This window comes from Microtus oregoni, unplaced genomic scaffold (genome assembly GCF_018167655.1).
Source record: "Microtus oregoni isolate MIOR12 unplaced genomic scaffold, Mior012 000070F_ref0000104, whole genome shotgun sequence".
NCBI lineage: Eukaryota > Metazoa > Chordata > Mammalia > Rodentia > Cricetidae > Microtus > Microtus oregoni.
Genome location: NW_024543977.1, coordinates 7,878,201 through 7,895,873, shown reverse-complemented (window position 1 = coordinate 7,895,873; position 17,673 = coordinate 7,878,201). Strand labels below are relative to the sequence as shown.

Sequence of the window (17,673 nt, the reverse complement as noted above, 5' to 3'; positions counted from 1 at the left end):
AAGCTCTGTCCTCATGCTTGTGTGGGCCCTCATACCAGCCTACTTTTCTTTCTTTGATTAAGAAAACAATCTAAATTTTGACATGAAAGTTAAGGATACTCCTCACTAACTGTCAGCTGTTATTTTTTTAAGAGAAAGGAAATCAACTAATAGTACACTAACTAAATAGTACAGAACTTGTGCCATTCATTTGCAGTGTTGGAGAATTCTGTCATTGGACAGATATGGGAAAGCTCAGGATTTGGTGTCTGATCAATTTGTTCAGCGCAGTCACTCATAAATGTAAATTATGGTCACATGACATACACGTAAATATTTATATTTTTATACTTCTAGGAAAACTACCGAGCTGCCATCAAAGCAGAGAGGATCATCGAGAACCTTGTGAAGAACCTGAATAGTGAGAATGAGCAGCTGCAGGAGCATTGTGCCATGGCCATCTACCAGGTGGGCTGCTCTCCAGAGGCCTTCCTTGCTCCTCTAGTTAAAGGCACTGGTTCTAAACTCATAGTCTCTTCCTCTGGGGAGCTGTGTGATTTGTGCACTGTGTCTCAAATATCTGACAGAAAAAAGAAAGGAAGGGGTGATTTGGGCTTGTGGTTTCAGACACTGTAAAGTAATCATTATAGAGCCAGTTCAGTGCAGGGAGAGTGGTGGAGGCTGTTCTCTTCAACACAGACTGCCAGCAAGCAGAGAGAGAGAGAAAAGCAGAGAGAGAGGGAGGAGAGAGAGAGAAGAGACACAGAAGAGAGAGAGGAGAGAAGAAAAAAAGTGGGCAGGATTAGCACACTTCCCAAATACTGGCAGTGACTTATTTCTTCCAGCTGATCCAGCCTCCTAACGGGTCTCCAGCCTCCTCTCAAGCTAGTGCCACAGCATGAAAAACATATAGCACAGGGCAGAGTATGGATTTCAGAGCTAAATCTTAAGGTACACTTGGGAAGCTGCAATTTAGCAAGTATCCCAGGGGTCTTCATGTGCTTATAGAGATGAGAACGACTATAAGCTTTTGTGATGATGACATGTACTCAAACATACATCATAGTCTGATTATTTAAATTCAATAAGATATACATATCTTTCCCACTTTCTCCTAAATTAATTTACTTAAAGTAAAATAGCTCATTTATATATAATGACCCTATGATGTTTTATACAACTCTTTTCAAAATTTTGGGAAATTTTTCTTCTACCAAAATCAGATAATAAATGTTCATGGATATACGTGGATGCTCTCAGTGTATGGACATCATGTATATACATGTTTTTGTTTTGAGTTTACTTATTTCAATTTCCATTAATTCTGTGTGGGTTGTCTCCTGGTATACCATTAGAATGATCAGGGGTGGGGTGGCCTTAAAAATGAATGTCTGGCTAGTTATGGTCATGCCAGCTTCTCTCTGATCAAGGTGGTCCCAGAGGAAGGCCCTGTAGGTGAGCATAGTGAGGGCAACTGCAAATGCAGTCAGAGACAGGATTCAGTTCTCTTAGGGATTATGTTCTGTTCTTTTTTCTAAGGGTCAGCAGCTAACCACAAACCATGTGGCTTCAAAAGAATTTTGTTTTCTGGAGTCTGGAAGTGTGTGGTTAAGGTGTTCACAGGATAGTTTCTTCAGAGACCTCTGTCCATGGCTTGCAGCTGACTGTCTTGTCCTGTGTCTTCATACCATATCTGTGTCTGTACTGTAATAGCTCTTAAAGGACAACCGTCTTTTAGGTGCTCATCACAATGATTTCAGCTCACCTCAACTTCCACTTTAAACCTCATCCCCACACAGCCATATTCTGAGGCACTGGGAGTTAGACCTTCAGTTTATGAATTTTGAGAGTATAGTTAAACTCATAGTGTGTGTGTGTGTGTCGGGGGGAATCACTACTGAACCACAGTTGAAATTACAAGAGAAGGTTAATCCCAGGTAAAGTAGTTGTAAAGTCATGATTCTCTGTTGCCATTTGAGCTCCTGACCTTTCTCGGTTCTCTTCTACTATTCATGTGTCCCAGACCTAATTCTTTGCTCAGGATACAAGATCTTTGGAAATGTCAGTGAGTTCCCTGCAACTCTAATGCACATTGTTATGTAACAGACATAACTTGTATTGGAGAACTCCCACAGATGAACGTCTTTGACCATCACTGAATGCTTGAGATGCCTTATCTCTGACAGCCTCTGGTTTGACTTTTTGTGCAGTGTGCTGAAGATGAGGAAACCCGGGACCTTGTTAGGCTGCATGGAGGACTTAAACCCTTGGCCAGTCTACTCAATAACACAGATAATAAAGAACGATTAGCCGCTGTCACTGGGGCAATCTGGAAATGCTCCATCAGCAAAGAGAATGTGATTAAGTAAGTAAGGCAATTAAGATTCTATAATACGCTATAATAAAATGTAATCAAATGGTGCCTTAATAAAGAATTGGCTCTGACTGTAATTGATAATATGCATTCTGAGTTAAGGGGTAGAATGCAAAGGCATTATGAATAAAAGGCCCTTCCCCATTCTTCTACTCAGCAATTTTATGTGGATCAGGGACTGGCATGATCTTTCTGGGTACATGTGTCCTTGTGAATGCATGAGCATATATGTGTGCAAGTGTATACATCTGAAACAAGAAGAGAGTTGGATGTCTTCGTTTGTCACCCTCATCTATTCCTCTGAGACAGGCCCTTTCCCTGAGCCTGTGCTTGGAATTTTTCTTATCAACTGGACTGGAAGCCAGCAATGCCTATTGGAGCTATGGCTGCTGGTGGACACCACTCGCCCCGTTCGCTAGTGTATGCTTGTATCCAAACGATGGTTTCTAACTCACTGCAGAGCTGTCTTTCCTCCCTTATTTTCCATTTTTAAAAGGTAAATGAGTCAGCTGATGGCAGCTAAGTACTCTTAAAGAGTAGTCACTTTCAATTATGATTTTATTTCATTTTATTTTAATTATTTGTAAGGGTTTGGGGTGTTGGGGATCAAACCCAAGGCCTTGTGCTTGGTAAGCAAGCATTTCACCATTGAGTTAAATATTTGGCCCTTATATTTCTACATTTTTAAAAACAAATTATGGAATACTTACCAATTTTATTTATTTTGATTTTTAAACTTTTCTATGTCTATTTATACATAGTCCCCAAGGAAACTTTTTCTCTGTTTGGTGTTTTCTTTAATAAATTTGCATGTTTTAACAGAAAAATCAACTTGCTTAGTAGTATATGATAGAATTATTAGCAGAGTAAAAGTAACCCCCATTAATACAAACTTTATTAATGGTAGCAATAAAAATTCATCCATATTTTGATACATAAACAATGATGAAGTTTACTAGAAAGGAGAAAGAATGTTCTATATAGATCAGGAATTCTTAAATATGTTATTTTATATATGCTTCATTTGATTTAAATACATACTGAAAGAGATCAAAGTAAATTACATGAAGACAGATACTAAAACTTCCTAGTGATTTATACTGAAGTCACCTGAGAAGACCAGTTAAAATGTTTTATTTGATATTTATATGTGTATATAATGTTTAATTTAGATCAAATAATTCATCCCCATTCTTACCTCTCCATTTTTTCCCTTGTCCTCTTCCTCCTCCCAACTTCATGTGCTCTGATTTTTTTTAATGCCCACAGAATCCGTTAGTGATGCCTGTGTGTGCCTGGGTATAAGACCATATACTGAATATGCATAGCTTCTCAGAGCCACATACCTGAAGAGAATTGACTCTTGCTCTCTCAGTAGCTCCTCACATTGGGTTAGGACTTTATGAGCCCCTCCCCTGTCCTTGATGGTATTTTGGACAATCTTATGAATGAAGTCCCAGGCTATGTGAGTTCATCTATATAGCTGTATTGCTATGTCCAGCAAATACCATTTGACAATGGACATCTCCTGGTTCTTACAGTATTTCTGGCCCCTCTTCTATTAAGATGCATGAGATGAGGGGGCAATGATGTAGAGCTGAATACTCCACAGTGACTTACTGTGTGCTCATTGACCTGCATGTACTGCAAAAGAAGCTTTTCTGATTAGGGTTGAGAGATGCATTAATCTGTGAATAAAGATTGAAACTTAGAGTACAGTTCATTTTATCATGACTTCCTCTTTTAGAACCCAGTGGACATCTTTTCCTGTTCCTGATCATAGTGGAAGCGTTTTGAGATTTTCTCTGTTTAGCATGCTGTTGACTGTCATTGTACATTGTTTGTTCATGTTTAGATATGTCCTTTGGAGTCCTAGATCTTCTAGGACTTTTATAATGAAGGGATGTTGGCCTTTTCTGCATCTAATGAGATGATCACATGGTTTCTGTCCTTGAATCTATTTGGTGGCTTGCAATTTCTGGTTTCCACAGATCAGAACAAATCACTTTTAAAATCTGAGTTGCAATAGCTCTACTGCTCATTTTGATATACAATGATGCTATGTATATGGAAAAAAGGAAATATATAATGTAATTCATTTTTAATACATGTTTAATATGAATTGTTCATGTAAACCAATCTCTATGAGAGGAAAAATCTTAGAATGGATTTACAGGTGTTAAGATTCATATGCGACCATAGCTGTCCCAGAGGCTATCCAATGTCATGATCCAGAACACGGGTAGACAGCAGGTGGTTGGGTGTGGCCATGAGCGTTACTGCTTAACAAGTTTTGGATCATCCTTTGAATTGTAGAGGTTAAATGCGGTCTACTGTTTGTTATATGGATCAAATGAGCATTGAAAATAGAGTAGTGAAAAATGCATGGCTGAATTAATATAATTATTTGGAATGACTGTTATTTTTCTGAGTACCTTTTCTGCTGACTTTGGACTACAAACAACCTTCTTTCTCTGAACTTAAGGTTTCGAGAATACAAGGCCATTGAGACACTGGTGGGACTTTTAACTGATCAGCCTGAAGAAGTCCTCGTGAATGTGGTTGGGGCCTTGGGAGAATGTTGTCAAGAATATGAAAACCGGGTCATCGTCCGGAGGTGTGGTGGCATCCAACCTCTTGTGAACCTCCTGGTTGGAATAAACCAAGCACTTCTTGTGAATGTCACAAAAGCCGTGGGTGCATGCGCAGCAGAACCAGAAAGTATGATGTAAGTGGCCCGGGAGACGGGAGTTTTTAACTTGAAATGTATGGGGAATGTTTGGATGGTCATCAAATGATCAGTCTCATCACATAGATTTTATGTGCACATATGATAGACAACATGTTACCACATGAATATTCATGACTTATCTAACCAAAACATTACCTTGAAAGAGAAGTGTGGCTGAGCTGGGCACTGGGAGGTAGTGGGCTTCCAAAAGCCAGTAATTTTTCACGTGGAAAACATGCAATCAGTAAAATTTTCACTGCCCTTTATCGAACAATTATCTTTCTGTCTAAAGATTTGAGGAATATTTCATAGTATCAAATTTCTTGTTTCTAGTCAATTCAGAAAATGTATTTGCATCACCTATGAAATGGCAAAGAAAATGATAAGAATTTTAAGTGGTAACCTTAATACTTGAGTAAATTATTGTGAATTAAAGAAAGATAAGATTTAAATGTAAATTGGAAATATTTGGAAAAAGCAATTGGTATTGAATACATGTGGACTTTTTCTATAGTGTAACAGCAATTTACATGGTGTGTGTATTAACCTAATATATGAAATCTAGACCTGCTATGATGTATACAGGAGGGTGTGCCTAGAGCACATTCAGATACTGTTGGACTTGAGTACCAGCATGGTTGGATAAACAAACGTCAGAGATCCTGGAACCAGGCCCCAGTAGATACCAGAGGATATATGTATATCTTTCTTTATATACACACGTCTCTATCTACTTACCCAGATATATCCACCCACCTATTTGTGTATTTATTTATGCATCTACCTACCTGCCTACCTGTCTATGAGAGGTTTATTTTAAGGGGGTTCATTCCTGTAATTGTGGAAGCTTGGTGAGTTCAAAATTCAATAAAGGTTGGCTTGCAGACTGGAGATTCAGGCTAGTTCTGTGTTGGCAGAATTCCTTCTGTCCAGAAAAGATCAGGTGATAACCACAGAGCAGGTTATGCGTGTGTGACCCTGTGTAACACCAATGATGTAGAGGAGAGAGTGAGCACACTATGGAAACACTGATTAACAAAGAGCCATTAGGGTGAGAGCAGAGGGAAAGGAAGAATGTGTCTGAAAGATTGGAGATCCCTGACTCAGCTTAGTACTGCTATAGTATGTGGTTAAAATCAATGGAAAACTGTGGCAACTCAATCCAATCAAAGCTATCCTGGTAGGTTGAATGACAACAGCCTCCATAGGTGCATATATCATCCCTACTTGGTGGAACTGTTTGGGAAGGATTAAGAGTGATCTTGTTGGAGGAAGTGTATCACTAGATTCATTCAAAAGCCCATGCCATCCCCAAATAATTCTCTGTTTCTGCCTTATGCTGGTGGATAGGGAATTAAACTCTCAGCTACTGCCTCAGTGTCCTGCCATGCTTGCTGTCATGATGGTCAAGAGCTCACCCTTCAAAATTATAACCGTCAAATAAACTCTTTCCTCTATACGCATTGCCTTGGTCATGGATCACTGCAAGTCAGAAATAAAGGCAACTTATTCTAAGCCTGTGAAATATGAAGTAATGAGGAACAGAAAAACAGATAGGTGCAAGGGCTGTGAAATATGAGGAGATGACTGATTGAGTTGTAATAAAGAGTGGGAGGTAAAGACAGCAATGAAACTGTTCCGCTCCTGGATGCAGGGAATAACCAGGGAACCTGAACTTCACAATGGGAGAGAGTTTGTTAATTGTACATGGGAAGCCTAATCCATATCTAGGCTGAATGTAGCCACTCCACAGGCACTTATTACCTACTAAATGATGATGAACTCAGTGGCACTTCTGTAGACACTGAGGTTCCTGTGACTTCAAGCGACCAGGGCAACTGGCCAATCTGATGTTCATGTCTAAAGCTTAGGATAAAAATGTTACCTGAATAACGTGTTTCGTATTGAGTATATAAGTATATGTTTCATATATTGAGTATATAAGGTAGCCATGACTTAGTCACTGAATCATGGGTGACGTGTAAGATTACAAGGAATAAAATCAATAAAAAGCAAAGCAAGGCTAGTTTTGAAGGAAAATTGTAGGGAAAAGAGGTGAGATGGGTAAGCCAAGAGTTGTGGCAGAAACTGGAAGAGGCATTGAAAGACAGAAACAAAGAAAGAGCATGTGAAGGAAAGAACTTGGTTAGAAGGGGCCGAATGTTCTGGTTTTCCCACAAGTGTTTTTATAAATACACTAAGGCAATTTTAGAAGACAATATTTTATGTTTGGTAAAAATCCATATTTCAGACATGGATATTATTGCTACAATTTTTAATTTATTGTTTCTTTGAGCTGTTAGCTGAATGTAAGGAAATGGTAAATATTTCTATTTTTTGTTGATTGTACATAATTCACTGGTTAGGAACTAGTTTTGGTGAACAGCAGCTGTATGTGTCACTGATTCATAGCTATGGCTTATCCTTGGGTCACATAAGTGTCTAAACATGTACAGTCTCCGCACAGTTTCACTAACTGCAGCAGAGTACATGAACAACTCTCAGTAAGATGAAGGATGCCATCTTCATAATAGCTGTCTGGTTATGGAATCATGTGACTTCATAAAATCCTGATGATAGAAAACTCATTGACTTTTTTCAGTTCTATAGGAGGCTCTCATGATAATAACCACATAAGTTGTTTCATATTGGTTAGAAGTCTCCTTGGGATGTGTAAAATAGCACAACAGATATTAAGTCTTTGAGTAAATAGGTGTGTTTATAATGAATTTTCCATTTTTATTTCTTTCTTTTTGTGCAGATGATGTGTATGCACATTTGTGTGTATAAATATCAGTGTGAGCATGCATGTGAGGATGCATGTGGAAGCCAAAAGACAGCATTAGCATGTGTCAGTCCTCAGGTGAAGACTGAAAATCGACATGTAGAGTAAACTAGCTGGACATAAAGCCTCATGGATCTATTTGCCTTTCTTCCCAGCATGTAGTTAGAAGCAGACACCATCATACCCAATTATTGTTTTCATGACATGGGCTCTAGGGATCAAACTCAGGTCCTCCTTCTTGTAAGAGAAGTACTTCTATTACAGTCTTAATTACTTATACACCATGACCAAGATGATTTATAAAAGAAAACAGTTATTAGGGCTCATGATTCCACTATAACCATTACATTGAAGAGCCGTCAGGCATGGCATCGGAGCAATAGCTGAGACCTTACATTCTGATCCACAGTCAATGAGGTCAAGAGAATTAACTGGGAATGGCTTCAGTCTTTTGAAACATCAAAGCCTGCCCTTCAGTGACAAACCTCCTCCAACAAGGCCACACCTCCTAATCTTTCCCAAACATTTCCACAAACTAGGGACCAAACTCAAACAAATGAGCCTCTAGGGGCCACTCTTGTTAAAACCACCATACTGACTCAGTCATCTCCCTAGCCTTTGATAGCTTCTTTATGAACTAATAAAATGTTTGTGACATTTGTATAACAACATAACTGTCAAAATATTATAGAGTTTTAAGGTCTATTCAAAGCTATCATGGCTTAGATCTTCTCACTCACTGTTTTTTTGTGCATTTGATCTCTACAACTGAAACTTAACATGGCTTAACAAGTTCTGTTAGCTGTGTTTTCCTGTCTGTCTTCTTACATAGCTTGTAGTTCTTGGAGTTTTGGCTTCTTAAGGGCAGAAGTTATATTACTTGGTACATCAATCCTTGCTATTTTTGTAGGTTGTGACTTTTAATATTCCAGTTGCTGTTCTTGCTCATGTTTAATGCATTTGGAGTTGTTTTTCTAATTTGCGTGATACCAAGATGTTATCTCTGCTTTCCTAATTGTTTGCCTGTTACATCTTAGGCTAAACTTTTTCCTTCCTTCCTTCCTTCCTTCCTTCTTTCTTTCTTTTTTTCTTTCTTTCTTTCTTCCTTTCATTCTTTTTATTAAGCTCTACATTTTTCTGTGCTTTCCTCCCCTTCAACCCTTCTCCTCAAGGTCCCTATGCTCCCAATTTACTCAAAAGATCATGTCTTTTTCTACTTCCCATGTAGATGAGATCTATGTAAGTCTCTCTTAGTGTCCTCATTGTTGTCTAGATTCTCTGGGATTGTGATTTGTGGGGTGGTTTTCTTTGCTTTATGTTTCAAAACCACTTATGAAACAAGTTAAAAATGGTACTGAGCTGTCATGTGGGTTTGGGGAACTAAAATCAGGCCCTCTGCAAGTGCAACAAGCTCCCTTAATCAGAGTATTTACCCACTGATGGAGACTATATTGGTTCGTTTTTAACCGCTGTCCACAGTGCTGTAATAAACATAGATCCGCACATATCTCTTTGACCCCTCCGATACCTCCATTTGATTATTATTATTATTTTGGATATAAAAGTTAACAACTGTTGCTTAATCTCCAAAATTCTCAGTGTTTTCCATATGCCATGCTGTTATTAATTTCCACTTAAGAAAATAAGGGTTGTGATTTCAGTTTTTTTTTTCTTTTTTGGCTTTATTTCCCAGGTATGTGGCCTAATTTTGTAAATATATACTTACACTAGGGAAAAATACATATTCTGCTGTATTTTTATAAATCATTATAAAATGCTGATTATAGTTGGGATGTAGTTAAGCAATAGAGAACTTGCCCAGAATATGCAAGACTCTAGGGGGTTCAATGTCAGCTAAATGAAATGTTTAGTCAGAGCAGACACATGCATTGTTCAGTGTTGTCTATATTGTTTAAAGATGTCAGAGCAGATAAATGCATTGTTCAGTGTTGTCTATATTGTTTAAAGATGTCAGAGCAGACACATGCATTGTTCAGTGCTGTCTATATTGTTTAAAGATGTCAGAGCAGACACATGCATTATTCAGTGTTCTCTATATTGTTTAAAGGTTGATTTCGCCAGGTGGTAGCACATGCCTTTAGTCCCAGTACTCAGAGAGGCAGAGACAGGAGGATTTCTGTGCATTCAAAGCCAGTCTGGTCTACAGAATGAGTTCCAGGACAGCCAGGGCTACACAGAGAAACCCCGTCCAAAAAAAAGTAAACTCATGCAAAGGGATGTATACATCTGTATACATCTTTTTTTATAAAATCACAGTTATAGATTGTGTTTTTTATATTTGTAGCTTTTTTCTCTGTTTGGAATTCTTTTCCATGCCCACTAAGAAGTTGCTTCTGTATGCTTTCTGTGCTCGATGTCCCTGCACTTCCAGATCTTCCTTTCTTAGAAGCTGCTTTCTGTGCTTGATGTCCCTGCACTTCCAGATCTTCCTTTCTTAGCGTTTCTCTCCCTTTGCAGATGTTCTACTCACCCTGCTGGGGCACTGACTCATCCTTAAATTATTCAGGTTTTTGTTGTAGTGACAAGATTCCTGAGAAAAATAATTTAAAAGTGGAAAAGTTTGTTTTGGCTCCCAGATTCCATAGCTGTCTCCAATGATAATTTCAAGTTATTGTGAAATGCATCAGCACGGCACAGGGAGCACAGTGGAACAAAGCTGCTTAATTTCATGGTGCCAGAAGATATCAAGGAAAAAAATGGACAAAGGAAGAGAAAGAGAGGATCCTATGGACAAGGTGTACCCTTCAAGGACATGTCCCTTGTCATTTAATTTTTCTAAATAGGCCCCACTTCCTACTTTCTACTACCTCTCTTGCTTCCAATAACTCCGTCAAACTACCAATCCATGAATTGACTAATGTATCAATTAGATCAGAGATCTCATGAACTGGTCACTTTCCCAACCCCCACCTCTGAACATTCATTGGATCAAGCCTTTGGGAGACATTTCACATTGAAACCATGACTACGCTGATGGATTGTCCAGACACTAGATAGTCTCTCTGCTCTCCTGTTCAGCCACTGGTACCTCATCTTGCTCAGCCTCTACTGCCGCATGCCAGACTGCTCCACTATGCCCTTGCTCTCTTTTCAGTGTCCAGGCTATCATCACATCTCTCTATGTTCTCAGTAATATCTTCTCCATTACTCAAGAATTATTTCGCGATTGCTTTTATCTCATTGGAAAGTAATTAAGTCTTGAGTTTAGAGGATTCATGAATGGAATGGAGCCTCTTTAAGAAACCCCAATAAAGATCCCTTACCTCTTTGTGCAAAGTGAAGACATAGAAGGAGACAGCTTCCATAAGCCAAGCAGTCGGCTCTCACTGAGTACCAATCTCCTAGAGCATTTATGTTTGGCTTTCCTAACCTTCAGAGCTGTGCGGAATAAATGCTGTTTACTGGCCAGCCCTGCTTCTCACAATCTGCTTCAGCCTGGATGGACTCAGGCATATCCTGTTTCTCTGTTAATTTCAAGACTGAATTTTAATAATTTGAATATGTGTGCACAGATGTGGTTTTTTAATAATAATTATTTTTTCCTGCTTGAGTTTACTAAATCTTTGAACCTGTGAATTGGTGTCCTCTGTCAATTTTAGAACAATTTCAGTTATTTCTTTCACAAAAATCCTTTTTTCTTCATTCCTTGCTACTCCAATAATACATATATTGCCTTTTCAATATCATTCCCCAGGCATCTGACTTCTGTTTCTTTCTTCTACCTCACTTCTTGTCTACTTTTTCTCTTTGGTTTTCAGTGTGGATTTCTTTAATAATCTGTAAGTTCATAGTGCTTTTTGTTTGCCATGTCTAGTTTGTGTACTCCATCACATGAATTCTTTACTTCTAATAATAAATATTCCTATTTATTCTTTATGCACATGGGGGGGGGGTCGATGCAGAGACTTTAATTATACAAATGCCTAGGCAACAAGAATAAGAAATACATATTCAGTAGGTTTTAGAGTTCCTACATGTACAATTAAACCCCACACAGTCCTGGCAGAGGTATAAACAATCAATAGATAAGCCATATATTACATTATATATATATATATATGTTATATATATATATATATGGTTTTGTATTTATACAGCTGAAACTGTCTATATATCTATCTATTAAATTTTAGGATAAAATCAATTTTTTTCTGTAGGAGAAATAGATGCTTAAAGAAAATTGAAGTAATTAACAGATTATGGGTAGAGTAAGATATACAAATGCAAAATATTATTTTATTGTTTGGAGGCATGGAAGTCTATTCTGAAGATATGCTAAAGATTAAAATCACAAAATAAACAAGTGGTAGATTTAATAACATGAAATGTACGTACTAAAGGATAGTAAAGAAGGAAGAGAGTATGTCAGCTTGAAGCAGTAGTCACAATTGGCCCTAAAACAGAAGGATGAAATACCTTCTATCTTGGGGAACTTGAGCAAGCTGTAGTTGATGAGGGGAAACTATGGAATGTCAGCTGCTCAGACTGAGAAACCGGGAAAAGCCTCTATTTCGCAATTTCCAATAAAATAATTCTGCTAGATGAGATTTATAAAATGCCAGTGCTACACAATACAGAGGGAGTATCGGGAGAACGCCTGTCAGGGTGACACACCTTTACTGCAGGGAGCTCTGAGGGTTGCCAGCAAAACTGAACTGCTTAACAGAACAAAGCTTAGCTTTGGAGACTGGATGACGAAGGATCTGTTACTGTGACATTTTTACAAAGCGTGCAGCATTATGATTTCAAAATACATTGGTTTTCCCAGAAAGAACCAATGGCCTTGCCCATGCCCTATGATGCAAAACTAGTTGTTTCTATCTGTGGCCTTGGTGGGCACGGAAGCCAGCCAGACATCTTCCAGTCCTGGTAGTGTTAATGCAACACAGGAGGCTGGAAGACAGAAGCAGCTGCATCTTTTTCTAATTTGGGCATTTTCTGTCCATTTTTGCTCGGGGTGGATTGATACAGGATCCTGTGTACTTCAGGCTGGTCTCATGTGCTCTAGGTAGTGGAAAATGATCTTGAACATGATCCTCTTGCCTTCATCTCCCAAGTACTGGGGCTTCAGGTGGTGCCACCAAACTCAGTATTACTATTAATTTTTTAAAAAAGAAAAAAGCCAAAAATCAAAATCTAGTCATTGCCCTAGAGCTGTTATTCTGCCAACAGTTTGATCTCCATGGTAAAGTAGACAATCTTGGAAAGGCAAAAGTCAGGCTTGCTTTATGATTTCAGTGATAAAGATAATACTCCCTTGATATGAATTTGAGGAGAACTAGCCCCACTGGAAATGAATTCAAAGCAAGTTGACAGTCAAATTTAAGAGCTACAAAGGGGGTGCGTGGAAAGTGGGTGGTTATTGAAATTGCTATCACCGGTGCTGCCACCACTGCGCCACAAGAAGCAACAAACTTGCAAAGCAGCTCTGCATAAACATGTGCTCAATCTATCTAGAGACAATTTCAAATACAAACACTTCTGTTTAGGATGGAGCCATGTGCTCTGTGAGGGTGAGGGTTTTGAAGGAATGCAAGGGTGTTGGGAGAGACTTCTGGTTTAGTGAAGAAAAAAAAAAAAAGAAATGAGCAAAGACTGTCTTGTTTCAGATCTGTGTAACCAGTGTTCTTAGCTGTAGTCACAGCCCTGTGCATGGCAGGCTGTCTAGAATGCCTCGTCAGGGAGGTCACCTAGTACTTAAGGAGAAAACACATCACTATGGGCAAAACACTGTGCTGGAGTTACAGAAAAGGAGGGGGTGTTGATTCCTACCAAAAGCTTAACAGGAATCCAGGAAGCCTGTAAAGGGGGATTTTGTTCGTTTGTTTGTATTGTTTTACTTTCCTATGATTGTGTGGGGACAGGGTCTCCTACATAGCCAAACAGTACTGAAACTCCAGATCTTTCTACTTCAGCCTTCCAAGTCTGACTCATGGGCCTTGGACACCAGCTCACACTGGCTCTGTTGTTGGAGAGTAACTTTCCTGTGACCCGGAACATAGCATTGTCTTTCTTCACTTGGTACATAAGCACACATTTGCTACAGCAGTGGTCCCTAGTTCTTCACTAGACTGTGCTTCTCTGATGGACAATTAACATGCAGCGAGTTCTTATCTGCAGACTCTGTGTTCATGAATTCCTATTTATAAATAAAGGTTAGAGGGCTGGAGAGATAGCTTGGTGGCTAAGAGACCATACTGCTCTCGGTGTCAGACACTGCAAGTTTCTGGGAATGAGCGATTCATGCTAAGGCTGCAGCAGAGAAGGGATAGAGTGGACTTTTAGAGTTCGCTTCTCCTGAGCCAGCTACCATGCATGCAAATATTTTGAGTGATATTTTCCTCATACCATGCTGTCACTCCCATGCTTCTGAGTCTTTTAAGACCTTAGTAATGGACCACAACCCTTATTCCTTATAATGAAGCAGCTGATAAATTTCTGAGGCTATGGAGGAAAATAGTGAATTTTTGTAGCTAATTGTAAAGTTTTGTCTGGGGGAAAAATTATGTCTTTCTAGGATGTGTAAATGTATGTGTAAATGCACATACATGCATTTGTATAGTATATGTATATGTTCCTGTGTGTGCACATGTGAGTGTGTATTTGGAGGCTAGAGGCTGACATCGAGTGTCTTCCCAGATTACTTTCCTCCTCATTTTATTTACTTTATATTTTAATTAACTTTTTCCAAAAAAATGCATGTATTCCTCCTTGGTGTCTGTGGGTTGATATGTTCCTGAGCAGAGTATTGGATCTGCCGGAGCTGGAATTACAGGCAGGAAATTGTGAGTCACCTAGCATGAGTGCTGGGAACTGACCTTGAGTCCTCTGGAAGAGCATCAAGGGTTCTTCAGTGCTGAGCAATCTCTGTAGTGGGAAGAATTATTTTCTTAACAGCCAGTCTATGCTGCTATACGCTGTTAGCATTTCACAAAGCTGCCCATAACTACCTGGGAATGCTGGGTAATGCATAGTTTCCTCTGGAAAACTCATCTCAAATAATCAAGAAATATAAATTTCTTAAAACGTCAATTATAAAGGAGGAATTCGAATGGCATTTTAAAAGCCAGTAGAATTTACTCTACTCGGGGCTAAATACTACATGTATTCAACTGAACCGGATATGAAAAGTCAAGGGAATTATGATGGTCCTTATCTTTCTTCATCTGTTTTGCATTTAATGCATCTTTATGAACAAAGCCGTGTTTGTGAAGGGTATTAAGGTTTGTTTGGCCTTCCCCTCCACCCCCAGCACTCTGCAGACCTTTTTGCAAGGTTATGTTCCATGAACTGATTGATACATAAACATAAGACAGATGCTGCAGAGATGGTTCTGATGATAACTCATTTTCAGCTAGTCATGAAGCTATTTTGATTACAGTATGTTTAAGTAATTATAACACAGTCTGCTGTGCTAGGCTTACTGCAATGAGAGCACATGAAAACAACGTATGTGTTCTGTGTGCCCAACAGAAGATGCACTGTGGTGTGATGATTTTAATTCCCAGGCTTAGGTTAGGACTGGAGGAGTTTAAAATATGTCATAACATAAGGTGCGTCAACTAAACACAGACCAAATAAAAAGGTAACTTCACAACTCTAAGGCATAAATGTTTGTTTGGGGGAGTATTTAAATGCTATTATGTGAAGGAACCAGTACTTTTTACATAGAGGTAACAGTCTGTGGACAGCTGATTAAGACATTGTGTGGCTTGATTCTAGTTTATGTGAATCATAATTGTTATGCAGGGTGCTTTCCGGGTCATGAAGATTGAAACTAAAATCAGAGAGCTTGATCAGTCAATTGTGTGTAAATACCACTGTTCTGGGAGGATTGCTCAAAAGAGACCCCAGTAGAATGCCCAGGAAGAAACTAGAATTGTGTGGCTAAGGAAGCCACTTGAATTTTCCCACCCACTTACTGATTATAGTTCACACCATGGTTTTTGCCTTCTCCACAGGATAATTGATCGCTTAGATGGAGTTCGCCTGTTGTGGTCCCTGCTCAAAAATCCACACCCAGATGTGAAGGCCAGCGCAGCATGGGCACTCTGTCCCTGCATCGAAAATGCAAAGGTAGCAGTGGTTGCAAATCTCTTTGTTCTAGAACTTGTAAGCCCTCGAATAGTGTCAGCACCATACTAGTTTATACAGACTCACTTTTGGTCAGATTGATATTGTAGAAAAAGAAGGCTAAATACTTATGCTAAAGCAATTTCCAGCCATTCTTTCTTCTGGTTTCCTGAAAAATGTCACATGAAACTAGGCAAAGGTAACAGCGATGTACGTTTGCTCCTGTCTTTGAGGCAATGGGAAAGATGACTGTATTGCATTTTCTGTTGCTTAAAAAGAGGACAAATTGGGAGACCTGTCTGGGTCCTGCCTCGATGAGTTCATAGTTTCAGGGTGGGTGAGTGTGAATTAGAAATATTAGGCAAGAGGAACAGAGATATGGGAGAAATACAGAGACATAGAATGGTACCAAGACATAGGATAGTCAAGACCTATGGTAACCCAGTGAATGCTGAATCTGCCTATGATTATTTTCCACATGCTTATATACCCCAATCCAAAGGGGGGAAGAAGGAAGACTGCTTTAACAGGACACGAATAACAAACAGAACTATTGCCTGAGACATCAAGCCACTGTTTTCCTGAGTTAAGCATTCTGATGTTTTAGGCAGAACGTACAGCAACAACACCGTAGACCGAGTATCCTATAAGCAGCTACTCCCTGGGTAAAATTAAAAATGAAGAAGCAGAAATGTGCTTGAATTCTCTGACCTTAGGTCAAGGTGGAGTAGATCCATCTCCACGGGGCATCTTAGTATCCAAAACACCAAGTAACCACACCCTAGGTCAGAGCATCTTGTTTGTAGCCACTCCTTAAGTCAGACTTATTGTTAATAGCTTTGAAAGAGCAAGACCTTCAACCAAAGTGGAGCGGACGCACTTCTGTGGGCCCTCACAGGGACTTTGGCTGTTTTCCTAGGAGTTACAGCAGCAGGAACAGCGGTGTCCTTGAAAAGGTCACTTTTCTGAACATTAATGCCAAGATCAAAGGTTTCTTTATTTGTTGGAAGAATCTATTTATTTATTAATTATTTTAGCTTTCATTTGTACATTTTATTATTTTTTTCAAAGATCTCTTCTTAGCCCTCTTTTTGAGGAGCTGGGATGGAATCTGGGTCTCATGCATGCTAGAAACATGCTCCACTACTGAGCTACTCTTCGTATTTGCTAGGGCGTAGAGTCATGCTCAGGTGCCATGCTCAGCTTTCAGGCAAGCCTTGAACCTGGGATCCTGCTTTCTCAGACTCCTGCATAGCTGTGACTTTAGGTGTGTTCCACGAAACCCATCCTGCCTTTTTCACCTTTACTTCACATTTTTCAATTTATCTTAAAGACTCTTGCCCCTGAATCTTTTATAAAGAATTAATTTTTATAAAATTTTAGTTTGGCCTAAATATAACTCTAAATGTGAAAAATGAGTTGTGAAAAAAATTTAAAAAATGATAAAGATCTCAAGTGTTCACCTAGAGGAAAATGGACAATAAGATAATAGTAATACAAAATAACTTTATTTAAGTAATGTGTTCATCAGTGTTGCCACATTTCACAAATGTATTAAGCCAAGTGACAAACTGCAACAGATGTATGATGTTATTTCTATTACAATGAAAATAAAAATTTAATATAAAGTTTAAATATTAGTTAGGAAGCAAGAAAGTAGCCTATTGGTTAAAAATTAATATATGCACTTGTAGAATATTTCTTACCAGT

General features: G+C 38.9%; 1 protein-coding gene across 1 annotated transcript in view; it reads left to right on the top strand.

Annotated features, from left to right (window-relative positions):
- Odad2 (outer dynein arm docking complex subunit 2) overlaps positions 1–17,673 on the top strand; it is a 151,969-nt gene that overhangs the window by 56,101 nt on the left and 78,195 nt on the right. The window contains exons 15-18 of the mRNA XM_041641543.1: positions 337–447; positions 2,190–2,344; positions 4,839–5,081; positions 15,852–15,966. Of these exons, the coding sequence (XP_041497477.1) occupies positions 337–447; positions 2,190–2,344; positions 4,839–5,081; positions 15,852–15,966 (624 nt within the window). The remainder of the gene's footprint in view (positions 1–336; positions 448–2,189; positions 2,345–4,838; positions 5,082–15,851; positions 15,967–17,673) is intronic.